Genomic DNA, 23,775 nt, shown 5'->3' with positions numbered 1-23,775 from the left:
TCACCAGCGTCCCATCATGAAGGCGTCTATCAACCGCACAGCCACCTTTGCGTGGTCTCCCGCTACCTACGAGTCCGAGTCGCCCCTCATTGCAACAGGTACCGTCGCCGGTGCTCTGGACGAGTCCTTCAGCAATGAGAGCGTTCTCGAGCTATGGCAGCCCTCTTACACCGCCTCCGCCTCCGTCTCAGCAGATGCAAAGCCGCTAGGCAGCATCTCGACCAGCGCACGGTTCAACCGCCTCGCTTGGGGCTATGCCAACCCTACGCGTCCAAAAGGTCTCCTCGCAGCCGGTCTCGAGAATGGTGAGCTCGGCATCTGGGACGCTGAAAAGATCCTTGCCGATTCGTCCGAGTCCGATGCCCAGGTCATCAAGAACACCACACATACCGGACCCGTCCGTGGTCTCGACTTCAACCCACTCCAGCCCAACCTCCTCTCCAGTGGTGCTGTCGCGGGCGAGATCTTCATTTGGGATCTCAACGCCCCTGCTAAGCCCTACTCTCCCGGTGCACGCTCTCAAAAGCTCGACGAGATCACCTCATTGGCCTGGAATTGCCAGGTGCCTCACGTCCTCGCCACCTCTTCCAGCAGCGGATACACGGTCGTTTGGGATCTCAGAGGAAAGCGCGAAGTCGTCGCGCTTCAGTATGGTGGTGGTGCTGGCACGGCGGGTGGCTCGGTGGGTTTCAATGCCGGTGGCGCCCTCGCTGCCGGTGGTCGTCGCGGTATGAGCGCTGTGGCTTGGCATCCCGATCACCCAACTCGACTCGTCACCGCCAGCGAAGACGACTCGAGCCCCGTCATCATGCTGTGGGACCTCAAGAACTCTCGCGCACCTGAAAAAATCATGACCGGCCATGACAAGGGTGTTCTCTCGCTCTCTTGGTGCAAGCAGGATGCAGACCTCCTTCTTTCGTGTGGCAAGGACAACCGTTCCATCCTCTGGAACCCGCAGTCGTGCGAGATTGTCGGCGAGCTCCCTTCCAGCTCCAACTGGTCCTTCGAGGTGCAATGGTCTCCACGCAATCCCGCCATGCTCGCCACCGCCAGCTTCGACGGCAAGATCGGCGTCCACTCGCTTCAGAGCACCAACGCTCCCGAAACCGAGGTCGCGGCTACACAACAAGCTGCCGACGGTTCCGACTTCTTCAACCAGACCGTTACGGGCGACGCCACCTCCAAAGGCTTGTCCCTCAAACAACCTCCAAAGTGGCTGCGCCGACCCGTGTCGGCTGTCTTTGGTTTTGGTGGTCAGCTCGTCTCGAGCGGCGGCCCTTCTTCGAAGCCCTTCACTCCGACTGTCCACCTTCGCAACCTCGTCTCCGAACCTTCCATTGTCGATAGGGCCACCAAATTGCAACAGGCGCTCGATGGTCAGAGCCTCGCCGAGTTCTGCGCCGAGCGCAGCCAGGACTCCTCCACCCGGCCGGACGACATCGCCAACTGGAAGGCGCTGCAGACGTTGTTCCGTGCTGACTCGCGCGACGAGCTCGTCGCCTTGCTCGGCTTCTCCAAGGAGGATGTGGCCCAACGAGTGTCGCAGTCCATCGCCGCTTTCAAGTCCAACGGTGCCAGCACTTCCGACGCAGAGGACGCTTCGGTCACAAAGGCGATCGACGAACCCGAGCCCTCCCAGCCCGCCACCTCCGCTGAAGCGGCCGCAGAGTCGCAAGCCGCTGCCGAGCCCGCCGAAGCGACGGCGGAAGAAGCTGCCGTCGTCGAGCCAGCGCTGGCGGTCGAAGCAAAGGACGCCGACGAGCCCAGTCTGTTCGGCGAAGATGCTGCAGGTGCTGCAGGAAACAACGACGCCTCGGACTTCTTTAGCCAGCTCTCCGCTGATCAGCCTTCTTCAGCCATCCGATCCGCACTCCCCGGCCACCTGCTCTCGGAATCACAGGCCCCCGTCCAAGCGTCCGCCGCCGCCACTGCCGGCTCGCCTGGGCCTTCCTCGGTCGCGAGCGAGAACATCCGCTCGTCCACATTCAAGATCTACCCTTCGGAGGAATCCGAAGGCGACAAGCTCATCACGCGCGCCCTCGTGCTCGGCGACTTTGAAAGCGCCGTCTCGGTCTGCATCAACAGCGACCGATTCGCCGACGCTTTCCTTCTCGCGGTACGCGGCGGCGAAGAGCTCCTCGCCAAAGCGCAAAAGGCGTACTTCCAGAAGCGCACCGCCCAGCTTCCGTACCTTCGCCTCTTCCAGAGCATCGTCTCGGACGACCTCAGCGATGTGGTCCAGAACGCCGACCTGAGCGAGTGGCAGGAAATCTTTGTCGTCCTCTGCACCTTTGCCAAGCAGGACGAGTTCAGCAACCTCACCGAGCAACTCGGTCAGCGCCTCGAGTTCCAGTACACTGTCGCACGCAACTCGGACACAGCGCAGGCCAAGGAGCACCGTAAGGATGCGGTGCTTTGCTACTTGGCTGCGGGCAAGCTCGAAAAGGTGGCCGGCATGTGGATCGACGAGATGAAGGAGGAAGAGCTCGCGCTTCGATCCAGCAGCAGCAAGGGCGCCGATGCTTCTTCCGAAGGCACTCTCTACTCCGCCCGCGCCGAAGCTTTGCAGACATTCATGGAGAAGATCACCGTCTTCCAGAGCGCTGTTGGCTACGTGGATGTCGACCTTCAGCAACCCACACAGGACTCGATCATCGCAGAGACTGGCGCGCGCTCTTACAAGCTAGCTCCGCTTTACGACCGCATTCACGAGTACGTGGAGCTCCTCGCCGACCAGGGTCTCATCTCGCCTGCGCTCAGGTTCGCCAACCAGACGCCTTCAGACTACCGACCCCAAAGCTCTGCCGACCAGGGTGCGAACGGCTCCCTCACGGCCACCGCTCTCAAGCAGCGCTTGTTGAAGGCCGAGACCGCGCGTCCCAAGGATGAGGCTGCTGCTGTCACTGCTTCGAACACGAACGGGTTCCCAGCTGCCACTGCCTCGACGTCTGCGTACGCTGCTGCTCCCGTCTCCAACGGATACACCCCTTACGACCCCTACGGTCAGTCGGCGCCGTCGGTCATTCCATCTATCCCAACGGTCCCGTCGTTGCCTGCGGTGCCGACCTACCAGGACCCGTACGCGGCGGCAGCGCCTGCTGTACCCGCTGCTGCTGCCCCCTCTACTCAGCCGGCAACCCAGTCGCGATATGCACCGGCCGTGCCTGCCCCTGTGCCCACCGCCATTCAGCCAGAGCCGGTGCAGCAGCAGAACAACGCTTACGGCGGCGGGTACGGCGCTCAGAGCTACCAGTCGGCCTACCAGCCCGCTCAGCCCATGATCCCAGGCCCACCAAGCTTTGGCGGTCCGTCGTACCAGCAACAACAGCAGCAGCAGCAACTTCCGCCACCACCGCCTCTCAAGCGAGACCAGTCCGGCTGGAACGACGTTCCTGAGGGTCTTGCGGCCCCTAAGCGCACTCCGAGTGCCATGGCGCAGCAAAAGCCCAACTCTGCGATCACCTCGCCGTTCCCGAACGCTCCCGCACAGGCTCCCTCGCAGTACGGTGGCGCTCCCGGTGCGCCTCCTGCGGGGCCTCCTCGCGGCGCTACGCCATCGCGCGGCATGATGAGCCCTCCGCCGCAAGGACCCCCTTCGGGACCAGGTCTCGCTCAGCAGCGCGTCGGACCGCCTGGCGTCCGACCTCCTCCTCCTTCGGGCCCCATGCAGGGCCAGGCACGTCCTATGCAGCAGCAGCAGCCCTACGGCAACCAGGCTCCCGGTCAGCCAGGGCAAGGCGCTCCATCTGCTAGGCCCTATGCTCGCCCTCCAGCGGGCCCTGGTGCTCCCTACGGCAACGGAATGCAGCAGCAGCAACAACCGCCTCAGCAGCAACAGCAGCAGTACGGTGCACCGCCAGCAGGTCCTGGTGCGGGTGCTCTTCGACCTCCGGGTCAAGCACCACCGGGTGGTCCTGGTCTCGCCGGGCCGCCTGGCATGCCGCAGCGTTCAGCGACGCCAGGCGGAGGAGCTGGTGCGCCCCCTCGCAGCGCCACACCCGGCGCTCGCAACGCATCGCAGATGAAGTACCCTCCTGGAGACCGCTCTCACATCCCGGAAAACCAGCGAGCCATCCAGCACGCTCTGCAGCGCGAGGTGGCGCGTCTCAAGCAGACGGCTCCTCCGGCTCAAAAGAGGATGGTGGACGACACGGAGCGCCGCATCAACCTGCTGCTCGACCACCTCAACTGCGGCACTATCGACGCCAAGACCATTGCGGGCCTCATGCAGATCGTGGGCGCCATCGAGGCGAGAAACAAGCCGGCGGCGTTGAACATTCATCTGCAGCTGGTGACGAGCAGCTCGGGCGATGTAGCTGCCGGACTGGTGGGTGTCAAGATGATCATCTCGCGTCTTTGAGCGCGCGCAGTTCATGGATAGATGGGCGACTCGTCTTGTCCGACGTTGAGGGACAATTGTAAATATCTTTATTGCTCTCCATACCAAATGTTTCTTGACATCGGGTGGAACGTGGTGTGAATTGAGAGAGAAGGACAGCCATCGAAGGTGGTGGATGAGCAAGAGAGGCATGCTGAGAGCGTGTCAGGTCGGCGAATCTTGAAGAGTGAGAACGGGAGCCACACGAAGCGAGCGAGACGAAAGGGTTTGGACCCTGAATTCATCCCAGAATCCCGTCCAGCTTTTGTCGAGCTCAGAGACGGACTGAACCACGAACAGCAGCGGCATCGCGTCTCGCTCTCAAATGAGGTCGCCGCCGACTGCACCCTGCCCCTCAGCTTTAAGTTTAAAATTGAATTCTGCACAGAGACTGGGCTGCTGCGAGCAAAGTTTTTGGTCGGCCCGAGACGGATCCATATCTGAGCCGCCATTGTCCAGTGGCATACGTACTCACTGCAATTGTCAAGGTGACTTGGAGCGACACGGAATGGGACAAGGTGTGATCATTGATTCAAAGTTGACATTGCTTGGCGATGAATGAGAGAGAGAGACGGCGAGCAAGAGAGTGAGAAAGAGATGCAGATAGCAAGCATCGTCGGGACCGTCGATGGGCCCTGCGCCTGCTGCTAGTGCTGCTGCCCGGCGGATCCTCCACCCTCAACTTTGCTTGCTCGCCCGCTCTGACCTGCTTCATCGCTGTCACCTCTGCTCCATCCTCCTTCCCTTTCCCAGGCGCCATCTCCCGCAAGCCTGCCCCTCCCCAAACCCTGACGATCATAACAGGCCGACTTCAGCGCATCATGCGGTACACGATCCCCTGCGCCGCTTAAGTCCCGAATCGTCCCCCACTTCTCGCATCGATCAGCTAGCTGGCTGGCTGACCTCCGAATCAAACACAAGCACCCCCTTTCCACGGCTCTCTTTCTCCAACCATGTCGATACCTTCCAGCCCGCCGCCCAAACAGGTGCGTGTCGCCATCGTCGGATCGGGTCTTACCGGTCTCGTGGCCACCTACCTCCTCACAGCATCTTCCAACAACAACGCTCCCAACATCACCGTCGACATCTTCGAACGAGCTTCCACGCTCGGAATGGACAGTGCGAGCATTTCGGTTCCCCTGCCTCTTTCATCCAGCGCATCGCATCCCGTCCCTGTCGGTCTCGATGAGGAGGGGAATCGCTCGCGCAAGCGTCTCAAGGTGCAACCGCCGCCTGACAGCGTGTTGCGCATCGACGTACCCATGCGTGCCTTCACGGGCGGGTACTATCCCCAACTCCTTGCGCTCTACCGACATTTGGGGGTCCAGACCAAGAAGACCAACTTTACCTACTCGTTCGCTTCGCTCCCCTCCCCATCGCCCTCGAAAGCATCGCACATCACGCCTTCGCCCAACATCCTCTACAACGGCGCCAACGGCTTTCGTGGCCTCAGCCTGCCCTTCTCCCTTCAACCGCCACGCCCGATCCAAGTGCGCAGCGTGCTCGAGCAGGTCAGCCGTGTTCGAGAGTACTTTGGATCGGTATTGATGCTCGCCGTGGGTTACCTGCAGCTGCTTATTCTTGCGCTCTGGCATCATCATCTGGGTCATACGTGCGATGTGACGCATCCGATCCGCGAGCATACGCTGCGCGATCTGGTCCGCGACCCCTTCCCTCGGCGCTCCTCCGCTTCGAAAGGTCGTTCGTACACACTGCGATCCCGGGTAGGCCACTGGGTTGAGCGAGGCGCGGAAGACATCTTGCGCCGCTGGGTCGGATTGGATGAGGGATTCGCACACCAAACGCTCACACCCCTGTTTAGCGCCGTGATGACCTCGACGCTCGACAGCGTCTGGTCGTGTCCTGCGTCCGAAGTGCTCGATTATATCGCACTGACGTTGGGCAAAGATCATTTTGTTGTCAAGGACGGGGTGCGGACGGTGGTGGCCAAGTTGCTACGGTATGTGGATGCAGAGTCATCCTCACAGCGAGACGAGAGGAGCGCGGGGAGCAAGGTGTGGACAAATGCTGAGGTGAGGTGTGTGCATCGACGGGAGGGGGGATCGTGGGTGGAGGTGGTTTATCACGATGGATCTAGCTCGCGGTCGAGCCCGGCAGGCAGTGCAGATGCAGAAGGTATGTCCCGCCAAACATCCAGTTCATCCGACCGCACCCTCTGCAGCGAGGTGGAGGAACACGGTCCCTTCGACCACATCATCTTTGCCACGCAGGCCAACCAGACGGCGCACTTTTTGCGGCAGTACATCGACAGTCTCACCCCCGACGCTGAAGCGGAAAGGCTACGTGGCGTGGTCGACGTGCTGGAGCGGTTCAAGTACGAAAAGAGCCTGGTGGTGAATCATACGGATCGAAGGATGTTACCGCGCCACGAAGGGGACTGGAGGGATTTGAACCTCGTTTCGCCCACCCACCACCGTGGGGAGGAGGAGGACGAATGGGAGTCCGATAATGCATCCAACGACACGCTCGTTTCGAGTGACGGGTATACGATGGCCACCCACATCCTCACCCTCCCACCCACAGCAAGGGAACTGCTCATCATGCAAACCACCAACCCTCTCCCCTCGCTTCAGCCGGATCCAGCCCACGTGCTGTCCAGGTCGACCTTCGAGCGCGCCGTGATCGATGTCGAAGCGCATGTTGCGCGGCAGGGGCTCTTCACCCATTCGCCAAAGGGTGCTGTCCAGACTGCCGGCGGACGACGTCTCGCCCTCGGCCCGCTGCAGGCTGGTGCGGGGGGAGTGTGGGTGTGCGGCAGCTGGGCCGTGGGCATCCCGCTATTGGAAGGGTGCGTTGTCTCAGCACAATTGGTTGCGGAAGAGATTCTCACGTTGGAAGGTGCCACTATTCCTGCCTACGCCCGCTGGTAAACCCTCACACACGTACAACTCACACCCGAGGACGATGTATAAAAACTTTTGCAGCACTATATACACTCTCCGCCCCTTCGTCTTACTTGGCAGCAATGAACTCCCTCACATAGTCAGCAAAGCTGACCATGCAGATGGTCTGCCAAATACCCAGGAATACACGCGGGGTGACACCCCTGTAAAGCCCCTTGATGCCGTTCTCCTTGTAGATGTAGGCGAACGTGTTTCCGATGGTCAACTTTTCTGGTCTGTTGCTGCCGGGAGTCGCTTTGGCCATGGACTGCATCTCTACACGGATGACCTCGATGGGTTGGTTCCAGGTGGCGAGGGCGCCGCCGATAGAAGAACAAGCGATTCGTTCGGCCGCATTGAGCTTGTCGGACTCCTTCTTACCGCTGAGGCTGCGAATGGGGGTTTCGGCGAGACGAGCAAAACCCATTCGAGAACCCCAGTTGGTGCACTGACGAACGGCGACGGCGTTGACACCCTTGTTGATACCGGCCAGACCTTCACGGCGGTAGATGTCGCCAAAGACGGCCCAGGTGGAAGGGGGCTTGATTCCCGCTTCGGCCTGCTTGTGACGCGTGATCTCGGCGGTCTTCATGCAGGTGCAGAAGCCCATGGTCGCATAGGCTTGGGCGATACCACCGGTCATACCGCCCAACAGACCTGCTGTGCCGGAGGAAAAGCCGGACGTCTTGGCTACTTTTTCGACCTCGGCAGCCGTGAAGAGGAGAACGGCGCCTTTGGTAGAGGCTTCGATCCACGCCCATGGGATGAGACCCTGGTAGAAACCGAGGATGCCGCCGCGAGACGAGACGGTCTTGAGGGCTTGCATCATCGTCTGCTGACGGTTGGACGCCATTTGTGTCTTTACCACCTCGAGCGGCTGGCCGAGGGTTGTGACCTAGTGAGAAAGCAAGAGAAAGAGAGTCAGCATGCAGAATCGACTGGAGATCAAGGAGAGAACGGGGTGCCAAACCTACCTCGACGATGTTCATGATGGACCCAACCGCAATGTTGGACCACGAGAAGCCCTTTTGTTGCGGCGCCATGGTGTTCTACGTTTTGCTATTCGGCGGGTGGTTCTTCGGAATGGTGTTGCAGCGTATATGCGTCTACGGCGATGCAGCGTAGTCTTGAGCAGCAGGAGTGTCACGAGAGTGAGGAGTGGATGGTATCGTCGCTCGTCCTTGAAGCGATTATAGACGGAGGTGGTGGTGAAGGCAAGAAGAAATGGCAAAGGGTTTCCCCTTTGGCCCTTTGCTGGACCCACACAGGCGTGCACGGGCGATTCTTCTCGATGTTGCTTTTGGGGTTGAGGATTGCGCCCAAAAACGCGTCTGGGAAAGGATCTCTCCGCTTTTCGAACAGAGCAGCTTTGACCCGTCGCACCCTGCATACAGCGCGACAGAGCCCCGATCTGCTAGTTGGCAAAAACTGCCGATTCAGTCCAATTTGCAGCTTTACGCCGTTTGATAGAGAGACCAACACTTGGAACACGCTGCGTGGCCCACATCGATTTTGGGTTTGGCTGGAAGCCGACTCTTTCCTCACCGGCTGAAGCTTGGCCTACACAGACATCCTTTGGCTGTGCCTCACGGGCTTGAACCAGCGGCGTCTCGAGGCCGTCTGACGTTCGTACCCGGTCGTGTAAGCATACGGATGATCTTACTGGAGTGATGACCGAGTCGGTGAGACTTTTGGGCCCGTCCACCATGCACCTCCGCGCCCAGATGGAAGCGATAATCGATTCTCGTCCTGGCCAGCTCAAAAAACTCTGGCGGTCGAATTTCTCGGCGTGTTAGGCCTTTGAGCTCTGAAGGGTGTTAGACCCTCATATTGGGCGACTGTAACGCTCGCGCTTCGTGCTCGTCAGCCTGGGCCGGCTCGGTTCTTCATCCCGCACGCTCGACCCTCTTACGCCAAGCGGACACGTCCCCTCATCCAAACCAATGCTACTGCACACTACCACAGCTTGGCGCAGACGCTATGTTCTCGAAATCACGTCCGTCTTTGCCCACTTATCTGTTGAGTCCACACGGAGAATTCCTCTCGGAGAATTTCACCCGCTCGCTTGGACACGTCAAAGAACGGCGACTTTTGTTATCAGAGGTGAGCTCTAATTTAGCCTCCTTCTTGGCATTCCAAGTGTCACCACCACAGCAGAGCAGAGCGGGTTTTGTTTGCAAGCCGTCGGCAAATCCTCGCTTGCCGCTTGCAGGGTGACGCATTTATTGAGGTTTGCCTTTGTTGGACTGATAGAGAGAGATGTACCGGAGAGTCGGGGCGGTGATTGCGTGTCATCGGGTGCATGGACGTGGGCGCGCCGAGCTACAGAGGTGGGCTAGGTTCACAGCCATGCGTCGCTAGTCGGCCTTGTCCTGCCTTCTAAGGTTGCATTAGGCTCAATCGGTTCAGCCTTGGCTTTGTTGGTCGCACGCCAACCTGCTATCAGACGCTAGCTCGATCGACCCTAAGCTTGCAGGGAGCAGGCAAGGCAACGCGGACAGCTGGCAACGTCGCAGGCCCCGGCGTGGGAGTGCAAAGTCAATCGCAGAGCATGAGGCTGATAACGATCAACCGAGGGCGGTTTCATGTGAGAAATGGCCGGCCCGCTCCAACCCTGCCAAGAATCCAAACGCTCTGTCCGCTAGCGCCAACCGCAATAGGAGCTCATCTAGGGCTTGGCAAGTAGGCTTTTGGACAGATTGATACCGGATGCGAAAAGGTGTCATGCCTGCGGTTCGTGGCGTGGCACAGAGGGCCGGTGGAATGCGTTCCGTCGCTACTACGTAGAGCTCGAGGGTGTGAGATGAGGAGTACATATATCCACTCCTATCGAAGGCAGGGATGGTGATGCCCCAAGCACAGGTCCGCAGCCTGCTCTTGCCACATTCTGCGATCGACACCACATAGCAACACCATCACTACCGCCACAACCATGCCATCACAATCATCAGCCCCGTCCTGGCGAACGGCCTTTCTCGCGCGCCTCGAGCACCTCACCTTTGCCTGGTTCACATCCTCCATGTCGCTCGGAGGAATCGCCAACCTCCTCCTCTCCCGCATCATTGACTCCACCCCGCTCTTCTACGTCGGTACCACACTCTACCTTCTCAACCTCCTCTACATCCTCATCCTCGTCTCGCTGCAGATTGCACGCTTCACCCTCACACGCGCCTCGCTGCGGTGGACGCTGTCGCATCCGCTCGAATGCTGTTTCGTGCCGACGGTGCTGCTTGCGTGTGCGACTTCGATCAACGGTCTCGCGCTCATCCTTGGTGACCTCCCCGCTCGTGGATGGGAGATGGTCCTTCGCGTCCTCTTCTGGGCCTACTTCACCTCGAGCCTCTTGATCAGCCTTGTGTGCTACACGTCGCTTTTCAGCCGGGGGGAGCAGAGCCTGCATCACATGTCTCCAGCATGGGTGTTACCCATCTTCCCGCTCATGCTGTGTGGCTCCGTCGCCGCGGTGGTGGTCCCCACCCAAACCCCCACCGCAGCGCTAGCGATGGCCATCGGCGGTCTCACCTGTCAAGGTCTCGGCTTTGGTGTATCGTGCATGATGTATGCGGTGCTCCTGCTGCGGTTGATGACCGAGGGGTGGCCACCGGCAAAAGCACGACCTGGGCTTTTTATGAATTGCGGTCCACCGGCGTTCACCATCCTCTGCCTGCTCGGGCTCAACAGCGAAGCGGGTCGGATTCTGCCGGTGTCGGGGACGCAGTGGGGTCCATTGGCAGGGCAGATGCTCGCAGTGATGGCCACAGTTACATCGATAGCGCTCTGGATGCTGTCTGCTTGGTTCTACCTGCTGACCCTCGCATCTTTGGTGCAGCTGGTGTGGGATCGGGAGGAGAGAGCCAGGATGGAGTTCATGCTTGCTTGGTGGGCAAGCGTGTTTCCGAACACCGGATTTGCGATGGCAACGAACGAGCTGGGCACCGTGCTAGGGAGCAGCGCGGTGAGGGGCGTGGCCAAGGGGATGGTCGTCTGGCTGCTGATAGTGTTCATCGGGGTGGCGGTGATGCATGTCAGAGCGGTGGTGAGGAGGGAGATCATGGTGGAGGGCAAGGACGAGGATCGGGTGATCGATACCATGTTCCATCGCGATCTCACGGGGGATGTCGAGAGTGGGAGGACGGAAAAGCGGCCTGAGCATGCACAGCGAGAGAAAGAGGAGGAAGAAGCACACAGCCCCTACTCAAGCCCTCCGACGTACCCCTCGACTCCTGCGGTGTCGGTAAGGAAACTCGACATGAAGGAGCCGGAAGGACAGGACGATATCACGGCTGAGGATTCATCGCCGTCGTCATCGACAGCACACACCCCCTGGTCGTCGCAGCTGCGAATGACTCCGCTCGCCCCGTCATCGTCTCATTGAACACCTGCATCAGTTGGTTCGATTTTGTTCATAGCATTGTACAGTACACCGCCTTCATCAAGGTTCTAGCACACGTTCCTTTCAGTCATTGCATAGTCTTCGCATCCAGTAGCATATTCTCTCATTCAATCACATCAAAGCATTCATCGTTCACATTGGCGTCCTTGGTCTCCGTTTCCGAAGCGGCGTGAGCATCGAACGGGATGCTTCATCGTGCATCAATGCTTGGCTTGCGCCTCTGGATGCTGCATGCATCCCGTCGGAACCTGAAAGGGGCGTGATGTTTGTTCCGCAGCGAGAACAATGGGGAGAAAGGGCTTTTTCATGCATGCTGCCAAAATCGAAAGGCACCCGACAAGCCGGAAAACTTTAAGATCCAAGCCTTCCTTTGTTGCCAAAGCAGGGCGTGAGATGCCATTGGTCTAGGGGCAGCAGCGGTAAGGTGACAGCTCGAGCGTGCATGAGCGGTTCTGTGAAAGATCCAAGGCGCATCGTGCGTGCATAGGTGCAGAGTTCGCGAGCGTGATTCGTGATTGACGTTTGAGAACAAAGACCTTATGGAAGATGCTTGTTTCAGTGTTGCTCTGATGCTATCACGTGTGAACAGAATGGGCGAACCTCGGTAGATGCATCACAATGGAGGGTTGTCATCCGCCGAGATGTTCCTGACGTCTCAAGCCATCGAGACCATTCACGTTGCCCTTCTTCTTGCTCTCTACCCGGCTCGTCACGCCGGACGCAACAACGCCGGAACATTTGATCCTGCTGCCTATGCACAAAGCATCACCGACCTATCTTCTTCCACTCTCGACCCACGCGCCTGCATACAATGAAAAAAGGGGCAGCCGCCAACTCGCCAAATGGGGCGACATGAACACGCGATCCCTGCCATTGTCGTCGTCGAGATCGGATGGCGCTTGCGCTACTACTGCGCAAGTCAGCATCCGTCGGAAGCAAGCGTAGCAACCCACCAACGTTGACAGGATGGAATGAGACTGCAACGTCATCGATCGAAGCGAGCAACAGGCACCGGGCCGAAATCAATGTCGGTAGCCGACTCAGAGCCGGTCATGAGCGCTTGTTTACCAAGTGTCTGCTGTTGGCTGCACCAAGTACATCTGCAACATCTATCAGGCACAGCCCCAGGGTCGAACTTGATATTGACAAATGACAGGCCAAACTCGGAAGCACTCGACTGGAGGATGCGAGTGGGACGGTGTTTGCATCCGACGACACGTCTCACCGAGTTGCCGGGCCGAGCACAAGGCGGAATCATTGAATCTCAATGACATCGACCAGGCTTCATCACCGGACTTGGCCGGGTGGAGCCGCGGGTCAACACAGAGGATCCACTCGTTGGGCAGCCAAGGTGGCTTCCCCCCACAATCGTCCTAGCGTGGCGCCTCTATTTCCCGCGGAACGAGCAGCCGTCTTCATCTGCAGCGGTGTGGTCGGTGGACTCGGAACCCACCACAGCGGCATCAAGATCGTAAAGCTTCCAACGTCAGCGGCGATGAGAAGGGGACAGGAACATGTCAGAACCCTACTCACGCGAGCCGCAAAGAGCCGCTTCCATGCATCTCGAGCAGCGGGCGACGGCGTTGAGAGGAGCTCGGAATCGGCAGAGGCGCTTGGCTATGCACACGTGATGCACGCTAAAGCTTCGCAATGGCGTCGCTATGTATAGAAGAAGGAGCAACAGCGAATGACACACTCGCTTCCCATTGAATGACAGAGCAAACTCGATAGCCGCTCGGATCGCTGCCAAACGCCTTGTTCCTTTGAGCTCATGCAGAAAGAATTTGCGCACGTCAAATGTCAACAATGCGCTAAGCTGAGACATCATTTTGGCTCGTGATCGTATCTACGATCGTGCTTTTGATAGGTCCTTTCTCGCCAGCTGAACTATGTCACCGCATGAGTCAAAGGGGGCCCGGACGCACCCTCACCCACCACAACGGCAAGCTTGCGTATCGAGTGCAGTGCAAACAACATCCAGCAGCGAACGGCGCATCAATGGGCCGTACCTTTGCATCGGAACTGCGAGAGGCTTTTGAGTGGGTTCATTTCATTTCGTCCCCATCTCCCCTCAAGCTCTCGACACCTCATTTCATCTTGGTTCAGCTGCACTGCCCTCTCCCGCCTTAGATGAATCCTAACCACCGTCGAATGACGATTTCATTTGCGTGGTAGAATCGAGTGCGTGCGTGCGTGACCATTGGCTCCTCCTTCCTCTGAGGGCTCGGACTTGGTCGGCTCTTCAAGCTCAAACGTTCGTCTATGTCTCTCTCTCTGTGTGTGTATGTGTGGGTGTGAATGCGGTCCGCCGGCTCCTTTCGTTCAGAGATATCACACTTCTATGGAAGCACATTGGGTTTGGCTACGCCTTCTCTCCAGGGTCTTGAGTCTCGTTCTGGGCATTCATCTCAAGAGGCTTTCCTCGTCCATCTTCCTTTACCACCTTCTCTTTGCGACATCATCTACGCGTACACAGCTCGTCTGACCTTTTCCACTCTTGACGCTCGGATCGCTGTAGTCTCACCCTCTCTGCATAGCCGCACATTGCATCTCTGTCCCTTGCTCGGACCGCTTCATTCCGACGGAAGCCAGCTCTGCCACCATCGCTTCCCTTCGACGCTCGGATCGCCTCACATCGCCAGCTCAGGCCGATTTTTCTCACGGCCCCTAACCTTCATCATCATCATCATCATCATCATCCTCATCACCGCTGCGAGCCGTCATCACGCCTGTTGTTGCTCATTAGACCATCAGACAATAGGTAGACGCACATCGGTGGTGCTTGCGCTCGCCGCGCCGTTCATTCCCATTGTCCGAATCAGCTTGGACCTCGCCAGCGTTGACAGCGTGCTTCATACCTCGCGCAGCCAGTTGCCGCTCAGCTCGTCATTTTGGTTGAGCTTATTAGCTGACGAGAGCAAGAGATCCATTTCAACGCTCTATTCATTTCACTACGCTCCGGCATTGCGGACGGCTGTCATCCTCATCGGCGGCATCAGTGCAGGGCGTCGACCCACAAGGCAGGGTCCAATCCGTCGGAATTCACAAGAAGAGCTGAGCGGTGCAACGGTCATTCCTTGTGATCGTCGACACGAGCCCACACAGCTGTGCTGAGCACGATAGCATATAAGTCGTCTCTGAGCCAGCCTCAAGGTGTGTCCCCGTCCTTCGACATCACAACCGTTTGGCCAACAGCCGCTTTTGCTAGTAAGACAGCTTCGACCATGGCGCAGATGCCTTCTCCAGCCGCAGCAGCTCGTCTGCCCCACCTCCACCGTCTTTCCGTCTCGCCTCCCCACCATCCTTCTCACTTTCATCACCAGCACTCTCCTCGACATCACCCATACCACCACCGAGATCACCGATCATCCGCCTCACCACCACACATGCTCAACGCACCCACCATGTCGCACCCTCACACCCTCACCTCCACTTCTTCGTCATCTACAGCGCTCGCGCCCTCCGACAAGGAAGACGAAATCAGCCTCTCGCTCAGCGACGAGGACATGCTCCTGTGCGACGATGGCGAGGACGACGATGGCTTCTCTGACGCTGGTACGAGCGGTGGTGGCAAAGGCGATGGCGACCGCCATGCAAACGGACGCAGTCGACGCTTGCTCTCATCGGAGCAGTCCAAGGTGCTGTACAAGATCCTTGGCAAGGTGAGTCGATTCTTGCCCGTACGAGCCGATGGTCGCATTGGACCCAGTGGACGGCGTCTTTCCACCTGATTCTTGCTTTGGCGTAGTGAAGCTCATTTGTCACCTTCATCGAAAGAGGGAAGCCAGGAGACGGTTGGTGCATTTCAACCTTTCATCCGGACTTCATATCGGGGCGGTGGTACATGAAGGCTTTAGTCGCCGTGTGGCGGCAGACAGGGTGTCCGTCCCATCGGATGCCCACGCCACTCGTCGCCGTCGACTTGTCCGCTCCTGCGCAATGACACGGCCCTCGTTCCAGTCACCGGAGTAGCGGGCCCACTGACACATTCTCTTGGCATTCGCACCTCTCATCTCGTTGATCGCAGACGCATTTTCCGTCCACACAGCTTCGCGAAGCCGCAGCGTCCCAGCTCGGCGTTGCGCCCCGCAAGGTCCAGGTACGCATTTGCCCCTTCACGTTGTCCTCGGCGTTGAAACTTTTCTGACCTATCCTCTTTCCCCGGCCCGCTCGCACAGGTGTGGTTCCAGAACCGTCGTCAAGTAGGCAAGAAGCGCATGATGGAAGCCGTCTCGGCGTTCCTCTCCACCACCTCCTCGGCCACGATCTCTCTCGACATGCTGCAAGACCATCTCAGGCAGACGGGCAAGGGGCGTTTCTCACCCAACGAAGACGAGCGCACACGCGCATGGAGGCGACACACGATCCGCCTGGCGCTCAACCCGTCTGCACAAGAGGAGGAGGAACGCAAGGCTGCCTGCGGGAGCAGCAACTTTCACCATCACCGTCAACGGTCGTTCGACGCACGACCGATGCAGCACCCAGAGTACTACTCGCAGCCTCGTCCACACCAAGACCCGTACGCCGGCGGGGAGAGGGAGAGCCGGTACGCCTGGGACTCATCGCGTCGACCCCTGGGTGCGAGCTTGCGCATCAACGTGCCGCCTCCACCGCGCCCCGAATCGTCGTCTGCCGCGACCCCAACGTACACGGGTCCAGGGAGCGCGAGGCATCTCGAAACGCTGTCGCTTCATCGGCCGCTCCTACCGCCATTCACACCCGCAGCCGTACGCACCACCCTCGTTCCACCTGCCATCTCCAGCCAGAAGGAAAGCCTCTCCCTCCCACCTCAGCAACGCTACCACTCTCACTCACGGGACTTCTTCCCAACACAGTTGCGCCGGGATCGGAGCGCGACGCTCGCCCTGCCTCCTCCCACCTGGGAGCGGGAAGGCGGAATGCGAGAGGTACGCAACACGCTTACGGCGGAATGGCATGCGAAACAACGTGCGCTTCTGTCCCGGCCCTACGTTGCGCAACCGTCGAGCTCGGCAGCGCGCGATGAGGAGCGGCCGATGTATCACCCGGAGCCGCGATCCCATGTGCGCAACCGTTCGTCGACCGATGCCCTTTTGCGCTTGCCGCCTCCCCCGGTGCCTTTCGCGAGAAGGGAGCGGTTTTCGCCATACGCCTTTCGCCCGCCCCACACGCGGCCAGTGCAAGCAAGTGAAGACCTCTTCTCTGCACGCAGAGCGAGAAGTATGACCACCCCACACCACCCCGCATCGCCACCGAGAGACACGTCCACCGCGCGGGAGGAGAGCAGAAGCACCACCCCCACACCCACAGCGTGCGTCTCACCCAGGACGCCACACCGGCCCACGCAGGCGTTGCACGAGAGAAAGTGGAGCCCCATGGACGTGCGTAGTCTCACCAGCGCCGTGGTGAGGTCTCCGGCGGAGAGGTGAGCTTGTAGCACGGGTTTCGCAGTGTGTTCAGGCTCGTAGGTCAATTACGGGTGCTGGAGGCGAGGTGCAATTGGGCGAACGTCACTCTCTTTCCTTTCTGATCCGTGGTCTGTGTCGAGGTGCAACGCTTGTATGTGCTGATGTACGCAGAGGGATTGCGCTGGTGCGCTGAACCAGCAATGGTCAATCGTGTCACTCGCTCGCCGCTACTCTGATACCCTGGGTGTCCGTCGCTCAACACGCCTTGCAGCAGTCCAGCCGTCAATGCGAATGTTTCGTCATTGGATTACCGTTGAGTGTTCCCAGCCATCACATCATGCGTCCATCGCTCTGGCTCGTCTTAGGCTCTTTTCAGGCGTTAGAACATCTCATCTTCGTCCTGTGCGACCTGTGCAAAGCGCAAAGCATCAAAGAACGGTCAGCTACCCCTCTCTCATCTATCTTCCATGAGGGTGTTACTTACCTCCTGACCCTCGGGAACCTCGAACCCTTCCTCGGTAGAATACAGAATCGCCTGGATCTGCTTGAGACTCTCCTGCTCCTCGGTACCCACATGCAGCCCTTCGGGATCCTCCTCCTCGGACGGCACGGGGAACTGCTCGCTGAGCAAGGTGAGTCGTTCCTGCACCAGAATCTCAATGTCGCGCAGCTTGGCAAAGTAGAAGTCCCTTTCCTTTTCGAGGCTGTCGACTGAGATCTTCATCTCGTCCATTTGGGAGGTGAGGGCTGCGATGGTGGCGTTTGGCACTGCTGCTGGGGCGGCTCGAGGGGCGGCTGCTGCTGCTGGACGTCGGGCGGTTGCTGCGGGGGCGGGTCTGGCTGATGCCGCGGGTCTAGCTCTCGCCGTCGGCGCTACGCCTCTCGCAGCTCCCACCGCCACACTACCCACCAACGGAGGCGGTGCAGCTCCCACCCCACCCCTCCTCCCCTCCGCATCATACGCCTCCCCCGAAAAGTTCTGATCCCAATACCGCTTCAACCACTGCAAGAATTCCAAATTGTCCTGCATCTTGCACCTCACCAGCCTGTCCACCTCAATCGGCTTGTCGATGCGATTCCGCTTAAACGCCTCCTGCAGCACCTTGAAGTTGTTCAGGTACTCGTAATCGTGTTTGGCATCGAACTTGATTTTGGCGAGGGGGACGTTGTAGTAGATGGAGTCGATGATTTGGGCGTAAGCGGCACCGGAACCGCACTGCTCGATGCGGGTGTACGAGAAACCGAGCAGCTCGTTGAGCCAGTGGATGAGCTCGGTGCGTGATTCACCCATCGTGATTGTCGTTATGCGGAAATGGTGGTGAAGAAGAGGGGGAAGGGTTGGAAGGTTTGAGAGAAGGGCTTGTGCGCAAGTGTTGCGCGTGTGTTGGTGTTGATCTTTTTTTTGCGAGGAAATTGTCGGCCGAAACACGCGCAGAGACGCGTCCCGCAAGACCAACACAAAGGCCTCGCCTGGACTGTCACTCTGCGCCGCGCAGCCTGCTCAAACTCATCCAGCTGCACCCGTCGTCATACATGCCCTCCTTCCTGACCAGGCATCGCAGCTCACAGATGACAGGCTCGACCATCATGTCAAGCAGGACGTTCGCACTTTCACTCTCGCAAAAAGGCAGGGTGTGCAGCAGGCCGAGCAGACAATGCCACCGCGCTTCATGTGACGATCCCACAAGTGAGGCCGGGCTAACTTTGTTTCGCCAAATGAAGTCTATCGCTACACAATGAGTGGGTCAATGTCGCATGTGTGTTGATCTCTGAACAGGTGTGCGATGGATGTGTGCTCCTCACCATCACTCAAGCGACACGACGAGCAGCATCCACTATGACGCTGAGTAGGATCTCCCTCACGCTGATCAGCATTGCGTATGGGCTGGTGGTCTTGATCGGCGTGACCGTCAACACGCTGCGCAGGGGTCGTGCTCATGATCGCTCTTTCAGCATCAGACGCGTTGTTGGGCAGATGGACGACTGGCAACGACTGCAATTGGGCATATCGACACTGGACATCGTCCTGCTTCTGGCTGTCTCTCCGCTGTTCTTCATCCATGCGCATCGGTATCTAGCAGAACGGGAGGCAATCTGGGACATAGCCTTCGGATCTCCGCTGCAGACGTTTGCGATGACGATAGCCTTACTGGTCCGACCGGCGACGTTCGCCGCCCTTGCTACGAGACTCCATATCAAGGGGCGATCTCGCGAGGCCTTCCGAGTCGCATGTGCAGCGATAATAGGGGTCTTCGTGCTCAAGATAGGCGTGGTCACTGCGCTGAGCTGCTGGTTTCTTCGTCATGACTCGGCTACCTGTGCGGCGGTCTCCGCCGTCAGATACATCGTCATCGCGACGCAGATCGCTTTCGCCCTCCTTGCGACCACGGCCCTCGTTCTCTATACAAAGACATCCAGGTCGGCTACCAGCGTTCACCCTCCGTACCATCGCAGTCGCCCATCCACCGTATCAGCTCGCGCACCGAGCCTGTCGCTCCTCATTCACACCCAGCCGGACCCTTGGACTCGTCACATAAATCTCGACCTCCGCGCACAACCGGATTTCGGTCCGACCCCTCACCCCGTTCAACAGCGGAATCATACGACACCACTCGATTACGCTTCTCAGATAATGCAAGGCATGGTCGGCGACACGAGGGGTTCGGGCAGAACGACCGACGCAGCGACGACGACCCTAGGCTACGGCTCGGCCGTGGCTAGCTCCACCAACCCGTACCAAGTTGGGTCGACGTACTCGCTCACCTCTGGCCAAGCCTTGGGGGGCTATCCTCCTTCCAACCGGATCGACCACGATACATCGAGTGGAGGACAGATATCCGAACTTCGAGATTCGACGAGCAAGTCCTCGGCTCCTGCTACGACCGTGTCGACGAGAACCCCCTCTCCTGGGTGGTTCGATGTTACGAACCGCTCGCAATCAGACCTGGGTCGGTCCGCTACGGAGGACCGGCTGATCCGACCCTCGCCAATTCAGCATGATCCTTCGCCCCGTGACAGAGCAACGCATTGGATTCGGTTCGTCACTTGCCTCGTATCGATCTGGTGCCCGGTTGCGCTCTGTACGCGAGCTCTGCTGGTCACTCCGGAGAACGGGCAGGCGTTCAGCCTGTTGGCCTCTTTCGTCGTTCCCTCGTCGGTGCTGCTGCTGCAGGAACTCGCGTTGGGCTGCCTCAAGCTGACGCGACGTGCTCAAAGGCGAAGTGCGGACTCCACACCAGCGATCGAATCACAGAACGATCGTGAGAACGACGCAAGCTCCATACGCCTGTCAACCGCGTCGTCGGCCGTCGTCATCCACACCACTCCTGACAGCCCATCCTCCATCCACAGCCATCGACCTCCCTTTCGCTCGCGATCCTGCCCACTTCCTTCCGACTTCAACGGTTACAGAGACTCGTTCCTCGACGACGCAGGAAGAGGAGGCTTGCTGGCGAAACAGCGCTCGAGTCTGTCCTCGGCAAAAAGCGTGCCGTATCTGCGGCAGCACTGGGCGGCGGGCAAGGTGAACGGCGATCGTGTCGTCGCTCCTCGCAGCAGCTTTGTGCGCGGGCTCAATCTCGTTTTGAATCCGAGACCCAAGTTGGAGGTTCTGCCGAGTTACCATACCATGCAGATGCGAGAGGAGGATGAGGGGCGCCGCGGGTCGCATCTTCCTCCCGCTGTGGCGTCCGCAGTCGTTCGAGGACTGCTTGAGGTACCGCGACAGGGTTGTTTGACGGCAGACAGCGAGCGGACGTGCTTCATGCAGGATCGATCGGAGGACAGAGGGCACTCTTCCGCGTCCATGGCGAGTCTGCATATGCCAGAGAACGAACCTACCAGTGTGGACCTGTCCTACCAGCATTCGGATCGCTCGAGGCAACCAGTGGCCGAACTTTCTACCGACATCCCTCACATGAACGACAGCCCAGGAAGCGCGAGACACGACCCCGACCTGTCCCCCATCAACGAGAACATCGGCCTACAATCGCCAACGAAGCGTCAGCCTATCCCGACCGCTGCATTTCACAGCACCCCCATTGGAGCAGGCTCGACAGCATCGCCGAGCTTTTCCCACCAAGACTCGCACGAGACCAGCCATGGCGCATCGAGACTGTTTTCCGAGATCATGGAGATGGTGCGTTGGGATGGCAGAGCCGCCAGTCATCGTAGCGGTTTTGTGCCAGGTCTCAGGCGTACGCCGCCGCGAGGATATGCTTCTATTGATGGCGGGCGGGACACCAGCATGTCCCGTTCGGGGGATGAGGGCGAGACGATCATCATTCATTCCATCGAATCGAGTGGGGAGTATCCAGCGGCTGGCTCGCGCAATTCTGGCTTGCACGGCATAGCGCAAACGTCGGTGGCCTCGTCGAACCATGTGACCGCTGATCCTCTCGATCAGAAACAAAGGGTGGAAGTGGGCTGTTCAAGCCAGGACCACGGCTCCCAAAGCTGTCACGCGCAGCTAGGGCATGCTCGCTCAGGATCCGCCTCGAGTATGCTCTCCTTTTCAAGCATCTCGTCTCGCTTTCGCGCCCTCGGTCGGGCAACCTCTCTAGGCGCTAGCACTCCCTCCGCATCTCCCAAGGCAGACAATTCCCCTCGCGTCAGAAGATTGCGTAGCAGAACCTTCGCCTCGGCCTTCGGCATCGAATTGAACCTGCTTCGTCGAAACGGCTCTCGGACGTCGAAAGTGGACAGCTCACCTTCGACCAGCTCGGGAGGCTGTGCTTCCTCTCTGATGGACCTGAGCTTTTCGCCTTCTCCCGCGCAATCTCGTCAAGCTGCGGGTCGTCAAGGTGATCTGCAGGGCACACCGTCGCCAGCGGCGATCTTGGACTACAGCGCTGAGAGGGGCGACAAAGGGCGGCACAGAAGGGAGCTGTCACGCGCCGATTCGATCTTGGACCTGCTCGACGCCGAACACAGCGACAAGATCGAGGAGATGCTGGAGACTGTCGATGTCGCACCGGATGCACTTCACATGGACGAGCGCAGCGATGCAGCAGGCAGGCTGATGGAAGAGGCGAACCCCGATCAGCACCGTCATCGATCAGAGCTACTCGAACGACGGGCGGAAGAGAGCGATCTGTGCGATGTCGATCTGGGCGACGTCACCGTCAACGATGTCTGGCATCAATTTTCCGAGCCGGACTGCAAGCTCGACGATGGTTCGCTGTCGACTTCAAGTATCCGACACGAGGCCAGCGATCCGGCGGAGGACGACATGTTCGATTTGATGGGTTGCGATCCAAGGAGAATGGTTGCGCGAGCGCCCTTTCTGGACACGGTGGAGGAAGAGTCGGAAGAAGGCTTCCACCGTGACGACAAGAATGGCAGTCAGCAGTGCCAGTTGTCTATAACGCCGGCGCTGGATGAGTCCGCAGGAGAAGCATCTGCCCAAACAGAAGTCAACGGCGATGTCTTTCACGAGCTATCCTCGTGCTCCAACTCGACCAGCGGCAGTAAGAGCTTGTCGACTGCACAGATCAAGTCTCAGACGCCAGTGCATTCGGGCCAGCAAGCTGGACAAAGTCGGACCACCGAATTGCTGATGGAGTACGAGGCCATGTTCCCGCACAAGACACTGTCGCAGATCGAGGAAGTGACGGAGGCGATCAGCACCTTACGGACGTCCGGAACGCGGACGAGCAGTGCAGCAAGCAACAGCAAGATGGGTCTCGAAGAGGCTGGAAGTGCAACGGTCTCGAAGTCGATCCATCTGGGGTTGCCGCTTTCTCTCAGCTGTCGGCAGGGGGCGCATGTCGGAGACGAGCTTCTGGACGAGTCGACAATGTCGGCAGGCACAGTTGAACTCGACGACCAGAGTCCAAAGCAGCAGTCGGAAGGTAGGCAGCTACCGTTTGTCACGCCTCGAAGTCGGACGAGGTGTCGAGCTGCAGCTGGACGCAGAGCAGACCATCCCGACGAGACAGCAGATCAAGACGGCCGAGCCCTTCCAAGAGAGCCAGCGGACTGCATGCCATCGCCTGGCTCGACGGGCGTGCGACTGAGTCAGCTAGGCATGGATCGCGGTATCTGGATGCAGTCGCCGCTTCGACTTCCGCTCGACGACTCTACAGCCAGTGCAGCTGGCCAAGATGCGGGAAAGGAGGATAGCTTCCAGATGGTCGAGGCCTCGCCTAGAGACGGAGGTGGACGAGGTGCCAGGCTGAGGAGGAGTCTGACGCTGACGAAGGGCAAGATGAGCTTGGACTCCAAAGCTTCGATGAGGAAGCTGGTGCGTCTCGAACATCGCGACTCGCCCAAGCGCGAATACAGGAATCGGCTGGCAAAGGGGTCGCCCAGCAAGCCGTTCACTAGTGGCTTGGCACCCAGCAGCCCAGCTCGCAGTACCGTCAATCCAGTCGAAAAGAGACTGTCGCACAAGCCCGTTAAGAAGCGGCGCAAGAGCCGATTGAAAGGCGTAGCCGTGATGGTGGGACGACATCAATTCACGGTGGTGGACGAGGACGATTCGCTCGTCCAACGCTTCGGTGCTGCTCAGATCAACACTTCCTAGCTGCTCTCGACGGAAAATCTTGTGATCCTTCGACAAGAGAACTTGCCTCCGCCATCTTTGTGTTACCAAGTGTGATGATGAAGGACACTCCTTTCACGTTGAGCAGTGAGAGTCACTCGGCTGCAATCAGCCGGTCCTCTGCAGGGTCTTCTGGCTGGCTCGATTCACAGCAGAGTTGGACAGCTGCG

General features: G+C 59.1%; 7 protein-coding genes across 7 annotated transcripts; 5 read left to right on the top strand and 2 right to left on the bottom strand.

Moving 5' to 3' along the window:
• Positions 1-16: 16 nt before the first annotated feature.
• On the top strand, positions 17-4,360 carry PSEUBRA_002220 (Steroid receptor RNA activator-protein/coat protein complex II, Sec31; the record flags this gene model as incomplete). Its single annotated transcript, XM_016435398.1, has 1 exon — positions 17-4,360. One exon carries the CDS (start codon positions 17-19, stop codon positions 4,358-4,360), a length of 4,344 nt encoding a protein of 1,447 aa, XP_016293126.1.
• Positions 4,361-5,331: 971 nt separating this feature from the next.
• PSEUBRA_002219 (uncharacterized protein) lies at positions 5,332-7,269 on the top strand (the record flags this gene model as incomplete). Its single annotated transcript, XM_059464806.1, has 1 exon — positions 5,332-7,269. One exon carries the CDS (start codon positions 5,332-5,334, stop codon positions 7,267-7,269), a length of 1,938 nt encoding a protein of 645 aa, XP_059320750.1.
• An 82-nt stretch (positions 7,270-7,351) lies between these two features.
• Positions 7,352-8,324, bottom strand: PSEUBRA_002218 (Mitochondrial substrate/solute carrier; the record flags this gene model as incomplete). The annotated part of the gene is made up of 2 exons (XM_016435383.1): positions 7,352-8,176; positions 8,256-8,324. 2 exons carry the CDS (start codon positions 8,322-8,324, stop codon positions 7,352-7,354), a joined length of 894 nt encoding a protein of 297 aa, XP_016293124.1.
• A 1,889-nt stretch (positions 8,325-10,213) lies between these two features.
• Positions 10,214-11,656, top strand: PSEUBRA_002217 (Voltage-dependent anion channel; the record flags this gene model as incomplete). Its single annotated transcript, XM_016435408.2, has 1 exon — positions 10,214-11,656. The coding sequence occupies one exon, from the start codon at positions 10,214-10,216 to the stop codon at positions 11,654-11,656; it is 1,443 nt and encodes a 480-aa protein (XP_016293123.2).
• Positions 11,657-15,060: 3,404 nt separating this feature from the next.
• On the top strand, positions 15,061-17,082 carry PSEUBRA_002216 (Homeobox domain protein; the record flags this gene model as incomplete). The annotated part of the gene is made up of 3 exons (XM_016435407.2): positions 15,061-15,336; positions 15,702-15,773; positions 15,853-17,082. The coding sequence occupies 3 exons, from the start codon at positions 15,061-15,063 to the stop codon at positions 17,080-17,082; spliced, it is 1,578 nt and encodes a 525-aa protein (XP_016293122.2).
• Positions 17,083-17,440: 358 nt separating this feature from the next.
• On the bottom strand, positions 17,441-18,352 carry PSEUBRA_002215 (EB1, C-terminal; the record flags this gene model as incomplete). The annotated part of the gene is made up of 2 exons (XM_016435387.1): positions 17,441-17,470; positions 17,546-18,352. 2 exons carry the CDS (start codon positions 18,350-18,352, stop codon positions 17,441-17,443), a joined length of 837 nt encoding a protein of 278 aa, XP_016293121.1.
• Positions 18,353-18,898: 546 nt separating this feature from the next.
• On the top strand, positions 18,899-23,587 carry PSEUBRA_002214 (uncharacterized protein; the record flags this gene model as incomplete). The annotated part of the gene is made up of 1 exon (XM_059464804.1): positions 18,899-23,587. One exon carries the CDS (start codon positions 18,899-18,901, stop codon positions 23,585-23,587), a length of 4,689 nt encoding a protein of 1,562 aa, XP_059320749.1.
• Positions 23,588-23,775: the final 188 nt, after the last annotated feature.

The sequence above is a fragment of the Kalmanozyma brasiliensis genome (assembly GCF_000497045.1).
Source record: "Kalmanozyma brasiliensis GHG001 unplaced genomic scaffold PSEUBRA_SCAF18, whole genome shotgun sequence".
NCBI lineage: Eukaryota > Fungi > Basidiomycota > Ustilaginomycetes > Ustilaginales > Kalmanozyma > Kalmanozyma brasiliensis.
Note: the sequence above shows the minus strand (reverse complement) of the source record. Positions and strands in the feature narration are given on the sequence as shown.